At 27.1% G+C, this 12,681-nt stretch overlaps 1 protein-coding gene across 3 annotated transcripts in view; it reads right to left on the minus strand.

Annotated features, from left to right (window-relative positions):
* Positions 1–3,288: 3,288 nt before the first annotated feature.
* The window catches only part of Arf1 (ADP-ribosylation factor 1), a 32,648-nt gene continuing 23,255 nt past the window's right edge, over positions 3,289–12,681 (minus strand). For all 3 annotated transcript variants that reach the window (XM_075381739.1, XM_075381741.1, XM_075381740.1), the window contains exon 5: positions 3,289–11,689. In XM_075381739.1, coding sequence (XP_075237854.1) covers positions 11,525–11,689 — 165 coding nt within the window. In that variant the 3' untranslated portion in view covers positions 3,289–11,524. The remainder of the gene's footprint in view (positions 11,690–12,681) is intronic.

Raw genomic sequence — 12,681 nt, forward strand, 5'->3', positions numbered from 1 at the left:
AAACTTTGAAAGTACATTTCTCACATCAAAATGTAAAAATACTCTATAATAACCTGCATATACAATAAAAGCTTAATTTTCCATCCGCTCAACATTTTGTTTTTGCAATATAAATTCATACCTCAATAATGCATTTGTATTTTCTTTACGTTTGAAATGCACGTTTAAATTAAAATTCTCAACGGAAGTGTACATAGGAAAATAAATTATCGTCAGAAAATTAAAAAATTGTGGTAATCCTCTTTAAGTAATTTATTATCTTTGTTGCTGTGTTTTTGTTTCATTAGAAAATATATAAAGTATTTTATAACAAACAAAATCACATCACCTTATTTATTTAAATTGAAAACAATTAATTCTTTAGAAATTATTGAAACAAAATCGGTCTGAATTATAAGCTTTACTTCTTTTCCTCCATTAAAAAGACTAACAATCAAATGTTTTACAACAGATCCAAGTATTATTATTTATTTAAAAATAACAACTGTTTGTCATAATAGACACCTCATGATTTTAATTATTAAAGGTTACATTATTTAAAAATATTTAGTAATTGTTTCCACATAATTTGCTAATCATATTAAGCGACTTCTGGTATCAGTTATGTAAACTTAACCGATTTGTGATCAGGCAGTCATAATTTCTACATATGGCTGAACAATATGAGATATCGAGCTTGTGCTGTGGCTGGTGAAAAAGATAATTGTGGTAGAGGCAATGTTCACTCAAAGTACTCCCCATCTGAAAATCACAACTGCTTTTTAAAGCACTCCCTATCTTTCTGAAAAGCTAATGGCCATTTTGTGCATTTTTTAAAATTTCCACTAAATCATCAAATCTTCATCCTTTTAGAGGATTTTTCAATTTAGCAAACAGAAGGCAAGGAGTCAGATGAAGCAGATCAGGGGGCTGATGAAGTTACAAAATCCTGTTTTATTAGAAATTGCTAGGCAAGTTGTGATAAACAGGCAAGTGTGTCGTCATGATAAAGCATTCAGTCACACAGCTTTTCCATAAATCAGGCCATTTCCTTGTTGCTATGCTTCAAAATTGTTTTAGAATTTCCAAGTAATATCTGTTATTCACTGTCTGGCCTTTTGCAGCGTATCTGTAGTGAACACCTTCCTTTTAAAAACAAACACAGTGAGCATCTGAGTTAGGCGGCTTCTTCCTCTAAGAAGATTGGGTTTTTTCTCAAGGCCATAACTGTATAAATTAGACTCATAGTCGGTAATGAACTTCTTGAAAATTTCCAGGTTGTTTCCAAATTTCCTAGGTAGATTTCTACTTAATAATTCTTTTAGTCTTTCATCAGTACGTATGGAAACAATTTTGCGGCTTAGCTGCTTCCAGATTCTTGGCACAAGAATTCTAAAACTATATTTTTATGGAATTTAATAATTCCAGCGAAAAAAAAATCTTAGATGTGTAAATCAAGATACTACTCAAAGTATAATACATCGACTTTAAAACAAGTTAGACATATGAAAGCTTAGAGAGTTCCACGAACAGTTTGATTATGCTGTTAATTAGCAGTGCATGCAGTCTCTTACACCTGCTGACATACTGTACAAGTTTAACTTTGCCGTTAATAAAATTGAACTAGTTGTTCACTGATGAGGCAACCTCTAATAGATTGTAATTAACTTCCAAAACTGATATTGGTGAAGAAATGTGAATCTTCATGGCACGCTACAAAATGACATCAGCATTAAGTCAGAATTAATATGAATGACTAAATTGTAAACAATTATTTCACAGGTCTACATATTCTACCCTTTTCTTTCTTTTTCTGTTTAGCCTCCCGAACAGCCATAAACTATTATTACTTCAGAGGATGATATGTATGAACGTGAATAAAGTGTAGTCTTGTACAGTCTCAGGTTGACCATTCCTGAAATGTGTGATTAATTGAAATCCAATCGCCAAAGAACACTGGCATCCACAATCTAGTATTCAAATCTGTATAAAAGTAACTGCCTTTAAGTATGTACCCTGGAAATAGTATGTAAAGTACGATGGGAAGTGGTAGCACAGTCTCTTGTTATTTTAGAATATCTCTCAAAAAAGTATTTTCTATTACACATAGACCTTCACAACTGCATCCATATAAAATCAAGATCGTGCGAGAATTAAAATCAAATCAAAATCTAATTGCCTACAGTTTTGTACCGCAATTCTAGAGTTTTTAAATAATCTCTAACTGTTATGCAAAGACTGATTGTCTACTGAAGCTCATTTTCAATTATGATACACGAACAAAAGAACTTTTTTTGTTGGTTTTACAAACCAAAAATATGTTACCCAAACTGGTAAGTGTGAAAAACCTGTTATCTTAATGCTGTTTCATAGTAATATAACAGTCTGCTATGGAGCAGATTTCAGTCATTCGGCCCTACCTTTTTGAGAACAATGTAACTGATAGCAACAGCAGCACATTACCAAGAAATGCTTACACTACTGTAGTCCCTATGCAGAAGATTGTGCACTCTACAACAGGATGGTGCAATGGCACACGTATATCAGGATTCAATATTAATACACTTTTTCCACGGAGTGTAATTTCAAGGTTTGGAATGCCAATCGGCCAACAAGGTCTTTGGATCTAAACCCACTACTTTTTTTTATGGAACTTGTCAAAGGTTTATGAATAAAATTACAAAATTACTAGTACTGAAAGAAATATTTGTTAGGTAACAATGCAATAATAAATGTTAATTTACTGGAGCACATATGATTTTTTCCAAAGAATGAATTAATTTGTTGCCAGGGTGAAAATTTAATTGAAGTCCTTACATGTAATGGTAACTTGCAAATTGCAAATAAAAACCTTCTACTATGCTACTACTGTCTTTTTCATGCAACCTTCTAAATCGGTTGAAAGCAGTCATTCCACTGGGACGCCCAGTATATACTGAATTTTATAAAAGCATCTTGATCTGTTCATAAGGTAGGAAATTATGTTGAAAAAAACACAAAATAGCAGAGATATGAAAAATTAAGTGTTAGACGACTGAAGTTCTTCAGTAAATTTCAGATGCACTTTAAAATAATGGTATTCATTCAATCTTATTATTATTATTATATAAAAGCAACACATCTGGTCATATAATTTTCAAAGAAATTGGTTAAACCCCAATATTTTGTAAACAAACGGTATTAAAAAAAAAAAAAAAAAACTAAAATAAAATGATCTACTTTGTAAACAAACGGTATTAAAAAAAAAAAAAAAACTAAAATAAAATGATCTACTACAAGCAAAGCAATTAAAAAAAAAAAACATGTACGTATAATAAAAAAGAAACAAGGAAACACAGTCTATATTATCAATAATAACCAATTAATTACTAATAATAATAATTTACAATCTTTATCCAACAGTTTTTTATATGTATATCGTAGCAATATTTAGTGACGTGTACACAAAAATATACACAACAAAATTATTAATAGTAAAATATATGTATATATATATAATAAAAACTATACATTAATACATAAATTTGTATTATTTAACTATATAAATTTTATTTATTTTTAAAAAACTAATAATTTAGAGAAATTAGAGTGAAAATAAAATGACGTAATTAAAATAAAATTGACGGAATGTAATTATAATCTATAATAATAATAATAATAGTAGTTGTACATAAAGTAATTAAACAATATATTTTATATAAGATTAAATATGAAATATAAATAATAATTATAATTATGCACAATGTTGTCTGTACTTAGTATAAATTCAACTTAAATGTACATTCTTTCTTTAATACCTTCTTTTTCTTCTTTGTATGTAATTTTAAGTTCATAAAACATGTTGCATAAGGTGAATTACTTTGTTATATATCATGCCATGTATAACGTTTAAATTTTAACGGCTAACCACCAGCAATGAATTTAAAAAAACTGACACACATTTTTTTATCACCTAATAATAAATATTACCGGTTAAAAACCTTTTTAAAAAAATATCTTCTTAAGTTCATTAATAAAACAAAAATGAGGGATACAAGAAACACGATGATATATGAAATTGACAAACAAATTTGTTCAAGTGTTTTACGTGGAATATACTGTATTATAAGATTTTGAAAAATACAATAAATAACAGAAGTATTCTTCTGATAAATGTATCATACGGGTCAGCAGAAGCAAGGAAGAAAAGGGATGAAGTTATTAGATGCGGTGAAACTACAAGGAGATGAAGGAGAAGGTTTGAGACAGAAATGTATAGAGACCACAGCAGCATAACTGTCGCACATCATACGTCTGACAAAAATCAGTTAAAAAGCAAAAGATAAATAGAGAAAGGATTCGAATAAACTTGCCTTCGTACATTCATTATTAATGATAATAAACCAAATAGATATAAATAAATAAGAAAATAATTAAAAGCAAGATACAAGATAGTAAGATGGGATTCAAGAGAACAACAAAAGGAAAAATAGAATAGGCAGGATAAAAAGACATATCTTTTTATCTTGCCTCTGCCTTTTCACCCTGACAATGTTAGTCCATGAACTTTTTAATAAATCTTTATTTTAAAATATCATATAAGTTTTTTTTAGTTAAGAAATAACCCGTGCCAAGTACTTAATAATTTAGGATCAAACTTATTTTTATTTATAAGAAATAGTCGGTCACAGTTCCATCTGTTATGAAAACAGAAAAACATATCTAGTTTTATTGTCTTCATTTTTAAATTTCATGTATTTTATGAGGTAATATTTGTATATTTATTATTATATTAAATTTAAAATTATTCCAAAAATTTTGGCCAGAAATAGAATGATTCTAATTATATTTATTTCCTTCTCTAGCAACTATAAGGCTTTGCCAGATAACAAATATCTCCGTACAATTTTTTTTATGAGAAATGAATTTTGTAATGCGAGGAAAATGTAACCCATGTGGTTATTTCATGGTTATGTAGATTTGTTTTATAATTTGGCATGATTAAATTTTAAATGAATTAGTTTTCTATATATATATATATATATATATGTATATATATATATAATTTAAATATTGCTAAATGTCCCAGGATTCCGAGTTGTAGCAGTTTTCACAGACTGTAGGCTTCAGTATTTGATGGTTATGATATATACTTTTACTGTACATAATTTATACATTGTCACACATAAAAATTCTTTTCACTAAACATTTTTTGTATTACACCCATCAGTATTTAATAAAAATTGAGAAAAACCAGATAAAACAATCCTTTCAAAGAAAAATGTAGAAAAGCCATTTATTTTCTGGAAATATTTTATTGGTCATATATGATTCTTGTCATTTTTCATTTTAATTCTGAACGATATAATATTTTGAACTTCATTTTTATACAAACATTACTACTTTTTTTATTACTTTACTACTTTATTAATTTTACTGTTTATAAATTATTATGCCGTGCCGTTCACAAACAGAACTTTATAGAAACATATATCTAAATAAATCACAAAGTGTATAATTATAATCATTAAATCTACATTTTTTTCCAATTTTTATTCTCTAATGATTTTTTTTTATGGCGAGTGCTAACTGTTTTTTAAGTACCTTTTACTTTTAATTTGGAAAAAAATACAAAACTCAAAAACTGTCAACAAGAATATTCAAAACTTTAAGGAAGAAAAATTATTTTATGTAAATACTGAAATTTTAAAATAACCAAAACATAAGGCAATTTTATATTAGAAGACAACAAATATAAACATAAGCCATAATTTTTATAGGGTATGTGGTATGAAATCTTAAAAAAAAACTAAGCTCGTTCAGGTTTCCTATGAAACATGGCATTTTTGATAACTTTTTCACACAGTAGAATATATTTTTAATAGCTGAATCTACCAAAAATGCTGTCAATATTTAAGTTTAAGTTAACATTTTAATTCTACTTACCACAGGAATATAAGTATAATCAACATTACTCTCAAACATTTACATTTCAAATTAATATTTGCCTACTATTTTATACAAAATACTGAAATAATTCCTGTATTAAAATTCAACCACCCAAGATTAAGTTTAAGTTATAAACATCTAAGATTTACTTTTTTTATAACATCATTAAATTCACTAAATTATTTGTAATCGGATATATACGAGTAAACTATTCTGTTAAGAAGCCAATTAAAAAATTATTCATTTTTTAGTAGGCCATAAAAAAAAATCACATAAAAATTATCTAAATTAAAAAGGATGAACAACATTTTACTCGCTGCCTCTGTAAGTAAAAAATACAGATGTTATAAAATTCATATGAAAAAGGCAAAATCATTAATCGCATTAAAAAATTTTATTTTAATCATTAATTAATATAAACGATTTACTTAGTAAATAATCAACCTGTGACGACTTAATTGTTTACAAAACTACAAATAAAGTAAACTAGCGCATATTTAACTTACATATCGTGCAGCGAAGATGACAATTACACAATTATACAGCAGCAGTTATGTTGTTTTCATATGAACTGCACAGACTTGCAGTTCTGGGTAAGAACTGAAAGTCCTTGAACAATTTAAGAGATACAAAACATTAGAAATGGAACAAGGGCGGCCACCAACAATTTCTCAACACACATCTGAATTCAAGAATAAAGGATAAGAAACAGAAAGGGAAGCGGGAGAACACAATTGATTCACAGAGACTGCCTATGATCGTGATATATTATATAATTTTGAAAAGGCTAGAAAGTAAATTACTTGAGATATAAAATAGCAAGGGAATAAATGAATTTTTATTAGGCAAATCAGATGGGGTAAATAATTTTACTTATATCTTTACCTGACAAAACTGTAATTTTAATCAATCTGTGAATCTTTTAGTGCGATTTCATTATTTTTACGTGCAATTGAATTCAAATTTGACATAAAAATTCTGTTAAATTTTGTTAAAAATTCTGTTAAAAATTCATAAAATTTTGTTAAATAAATTTTTATGCAAATAATTTTAATATCCATCCGCTCTTGATTAAAAAATGTTTGTCATTCTTTATACTGCTTCTTATGAAGTTGTTCAAACACTTTAAAAATTGGGTAGTTTCCCACTATTTGGAAAACTTTTTGTGTTAACACAGTTACATAAAAGCGGTGAAATATCAGCACAACTTTCTTAAGGATAATCAATTCAAGACAAATTTAAGTGTATATGAAGTACATTGTTAGCGCTTTTAAATAAGGGTTCAATTATTGACAATTCCCTTTACTCCTGACTTTAGATTGCATTTGATGTTGTAAATCAATTTACAAGGAAATTATTGACTTTTGTATTTAATGGACCTTTACTTTCACAGTTTCATTCGTTTTTCTTACAAATAGATTTTAGCTGGTCAAAACAAATAATTTTATGTAAAGACCAATCCATGTAACATTAGGAGTCAATCAGTCAAGGTACTCATTTAGTTCTTCCATTCTATTTAGTTTTTATAAATGATAGTTTAATTATTCCATTTCGACAGATTTTGCTACTTACAGATAATTAAAAATTTTATAAACAATAAATAACCCTAACGATTTAATATCATAACTTCAAACCGATCTGTGTTATACAAACGGTGCAAATCTGAGGTTTGTAGAGCAATCTTGAAAAATGTTTTCATATTACATTTGGAAAAAAGTTAATGCTGTCGATCATAATATTACATGTTAAATGACACTTGTCTCAAAAATGTTTCATGCGCTATAGATCTAGGTATATTTACCGATAGTAAAGTAACATTTGCCGATACCATTTTGAACATATTGTCTCTAAAGCTTTAAAAAACATTAATTTTATTAGGAAATTTACAAAATTTTTGTACACTATTGAAACTTTTAGAACACTGTATTTTTCATATATTTATCCTGCTTTAACATATCGTTCAGTTATTTGGACATCAAACTGATTATCTAAATAAGTTGCTTGAAAAACATCATCGTGTTTTTCTAAGATATTCTGTGAACAAAATAGGTGAACCAATGCATTACTCTAATCATGATTATAGTTATATTTTGAACTGGTTGAGAACTGCTAATTTTGAATTATCTTTAGATAGAATTGATTTAACGCTTAGTAATTATTTTGACAGCTCTGATCTATTACAGTTATTTAGTTTAAATATTCCCAGTTATTACCTTAAACACAGCAATTATTATTTTTATATAGATGTAGATTTGTAAAGGAGATCACTGATATCTTGATTATCTATACTTTGTAATAGTCACACTGATTGGTTTGGCACTTGTAATACTAGTGTATATTCAATTTCTTATTTATCTAAAAATATGTTATTATTTGAAAAACATTTACTTTGATTATTGTTGCAAAGTCTACCTTATGTTACTTGTCTATTTTTATCCGTATAAAATTTCCCTTAGATTTGAAATAAATACGCCAAATGTTAAAAACACATCTACAATTAATTCATGGCATCAAATAAAACTAAATTTTGGAAAACTTTCACACTGAATAATTTTACTGCAAAAAAATTAACGTTTACATCTGGAGAATCGATTATGTAGACTTCTCATTCTTAAAAAAATTATACATATATAAAAGGATTATTTTAAAATGAAAGTAATAAAAAAAGGAAGAAAATTTATATATAAATAACAAAATTTAATTTCTTAAGATAAACAAATAATCAAGACATATAAAAAAAATCATCTACAAATGCTTATTTTTTATTAAAATAAATCTGTGGCCAAATATAACAATGCTAGTTAAATTAGCACCTTATAATTAAATAATACTTTTTTAGAATCTATATAAAAATTGCACTGGAACTAAAAAAAAAAATCTGTTTCATGACGAAGCACTAAACAATTTTTGAAAATTATCTTCAGCCAACACCGCTCGATTTAGACGGTTACATTAGGCGCTGTTATAATGGCATGTTATTAACAAAGTTTAAACACAAATTATTTCTCCAATAAATCATTCGTAATAATAATTTTTATACATAAAGAAATAAAACAAAAAAAATATAATCGATTGTTTTTTTAATAATAATAAATTATTTTTAATTTTATTTTTACATTATATTTATTTCTAAATTATAAATATATAACATTTTCCCCCCACTCAAACAAAACTTTTCTTTAAAAAAAAGAAGTAAGAAAAAATAATAAAACACACATAATTAAAAATAACTTAATACTAAATATATATAAATTAAAAAAATTAAGCATTTACTTTAAATATTATTATAACATAAATTATCTGTACAACATAGAATTTCTTTTATTTGATAATCATACTTTTTTTACTTCTATATAGTATTAATCAGTTCTCTTAGTTAACGTATGTTTTATTTACTTACTTTTTAATAACAAATACGTATTACTTTTTAATATCATGATCACAAAATAACCATAATATATATATATTTTTTAATTAAAATTCTTAAAATAAATATTAAAAAAAATCTGATGATTATGAAGAGAGATTATCATCATTGATAAATATTGTACATCAAATGGAGCCATTTTTATATTATAATAAATTGTCTGATGTATATATTAAATGTTTTATATACTCCTAAAAACAGATTTTGTTATTTTGCTTATACTTAGACGATAAATATATTTAAATTCCACCAGTTGTGTTTTGAAGGTAGTTTATATGAAGAGATTCAACATATTCACAAGACTTCTTTGATTAAATTCACCATTTGGATAGAGTTTTCACTTGTATTAAATATAGTGAAAAGATTTTGATAATCCCATTAATTTATAGGGCAAAAGAGAAAAAATCGTAACTGATTACAAAGCTATTTCCTTCTTTCAGTAAAATGCAATATAGATATTGTTTTAATCTTGGACAGAGTTTTCGTTCTTTTATCCATTACAAAATAATCTCTTCAACTGGAGAATGAAGAGATTGTAAAACATTGTTTATAATATTCTCCATTCCTTATCGACTTGTTATATAAAAAAAATCTATGCCGACATTTCTATCGTGGAAATATGTCTTCTACTCGAATAAGTTTTTAATATAATAAATTAAACGAGGAAGTGGAACACAAAGGGGAAAATTTATAGAAAATAAATATAGTTTCGGGAAAGATGATTGGTTGCTTTATTAAAAATATATTTTTTAACAGATATAATGTAACAAATTATTTAAACTATAAAAAAGCTTCTGTACCGGCTTTTTCCACCGTTTTATCCTTCGATAAAGGTATAATAGAAAATGACTCCATTTCATTTCAAGGTGTACAAGATAAATCATTTGTAAACATCTAAAGAGAACCGACTACATAGTTAAAATTTAAATTTCATTTTAGTATTGGAAATGGAAAACACAAAAAAATTAGATAACAGTCATGTAATATAAACATAACATAACAAAGTACATTCGACATTTCTATTTTTAATTTTTTTTTTATCACATACGCACGCTACACTAGATTTATATAATTTTGACGACCAGTACATTATAGCCTATATGTAAAAAAAGAAAGGAAAACATGAGTGGGAAGGCTATATATATTTCTGATCTAAAACAAAAAAGAGCAGTGCACATAAGACTATATGAATATAAGTTATCAGAATGAGATAACTATCTGAATCTGTGTAAACAAAAAAGACAAAAGAAAGAACAAACCCCCCCCTCTAAAATACATTTAAAAAATAAATGTACCACATGATGCACTGCGTCTATTTTATTTTAAGTTTATAAATATTATCATACATAAGAGCAGATCTGAATTATGTTAGCGGTTGTATATATAATCATGCGATTATATAGACTACAAATTAAAATGTTTTTTTTTTTTATATTCTAAGCAAAAACTGAAACAAAAATAGTCGATCAGTTTAACGATTTCAATATTAACCATCAACATAATAAAATGCGACACAGTATTACAGCGGCACGTTCATTTTGAATCGATCAGTTGTGTGTATTAACTTATATTACTTATATTAGAGTCTTTACATTACTTATTAAGAGTCCAAAAGAAAAATAATTTGTCCATACATACATTATCAGTAGCGATTTAAACATGTTTTCTTTTTTAAATAATAAATAAATAAATAAATAAATTTAATTTTTTATTTCTTCATTTTCATTAACTTTTATAATTAATAATTACAATTAATTCTTAATATAATTAATCTTAATTATAAATCGTCCCACTTATCAATTATTTATATTTATTAATATATATATATATATATTTAATCATTGACAAAGATTGATCGATGAAAATTGTGAATTTTTTTTTTGAGAAGACAACCGCCTAGCTGATCGCATGTGTATTCTATTGTATAAATAATCAGAAAAAGACAAAAATTCAGATGAAATGAAAAAAAAAATGCATTATATACACTCAATACACAAACACAAAGTTTGTTCTTTTTTTTTTCATTTCATTTGAATTATTATCGTGTTATTTATACAATAGAATACATATTCAGACAACCGGGTGATCATCTTCTCAAAAAAAAGAAAGAAAAAAGAAAGAATTCACAATTTTTATCGATCAATCTTCATCACTAATTAAACCACTCAATCAAAATAATAATAAATCACACTAACGATTAGCATTTTTCAGCTGGTTAGAAAGCCAATCTAGACCTTCATAAAGGCCATCACCGCTTGTGGCACACGTCGCCTGTATATACCAATTGCGGTTGCGTAGTGAATGTAATCCCAATTTGTCTGTGATTTCAGCTGCGTTCATCGCGTTCGGCAAGTCCTGAAAAAAGAGAAACAAAGTTTCACTGTTCTAAACATTCATACAGATGAATTCAATTTTTTGAATAAAAGAAACACATGAAAAGGGAATTTTGAATCGTTCACGACAAAGCTGGAGTTCCAAGTCAGCAGGACCGATTAATTTTTTTATAATGAACGGTATCAAGTTATAAAGCAATCTGTCACAAATGCGGTTTGTGGTAAATGCATTTTACAAAAACGATTGTCATGAAGCCGCAAGAAATAAATTTCATAGTCATGACTAGATTCGATCGACTACTGCTGTAAAAAAGCGAGTTTAAAACTTCTTTTCAACCCGCCAACTAAAGATTCAGTGCCAAGTAAGAAGCATCCAGGCGTGAGGAGCTTCATCCTTTTAGGGATCCCGGTTTTCTACAAATTGAAATGCTGAGTTGTTTGTTTTGTGCTGCGCGCAGAATAATGAACATACTAAATATAGACACCTCGTATGTTTTTTCTTATCTATGGTCCTTAAGTATGGGTTACATGGGTAGTGAGGTTTGGGCCCAAATGAAGAAATCTATCAGCGCTTTCCAAAATAATTTACTGACTTAGTTCATGACGATTTCATTTGAAAGCCGAATTTTGCACAGAACCAGAGACATTCAATTTGGTCCAATGATTCCACCAGGTTGCAGCGCACTTACTTCAGTTTGTTGCATTATTACTGTACGGCAAACTTCTAACTGCACATGCAATTTTGTAAACTATACACACGTTTGGTAAGTAGACGCTAAATTTAAATAAAGTAAAAAAAATCTTCTTTACAGAAGATGATTTTGCTTCCAAATGTAGTTTATCATAAAAGTTGTCCTGATAACCTCAAATAAGAGTTACCTGACCCAAACTGGATCTGGGTCCAAGTGATCCTGAACAAAGTTTTTGTTTGTATATTTTTAGAAATACTTATTAATAATTAATGTTTCTAAAGAACAATGACCATTTCTCTTTGTTTTTACAGGTATGAAGACA

The sequence above is a fragment of the Lycorma delicatula genome, chromosome 13 (genome assembly GCF_047948215.1).
Source record: "Lycorma delicatula isolate Av1 chromosome 13, ASM4794821v1, whole genome shotgun sequence".
In the NCBI taxonomy this organism is placed as follows: domain Eukaryota; kingdom Metazoa; phylum Arthropoda; class Insecta; order Hemiptera; family Fulgoridae; genus Lycorma; species Lycorma delicatula.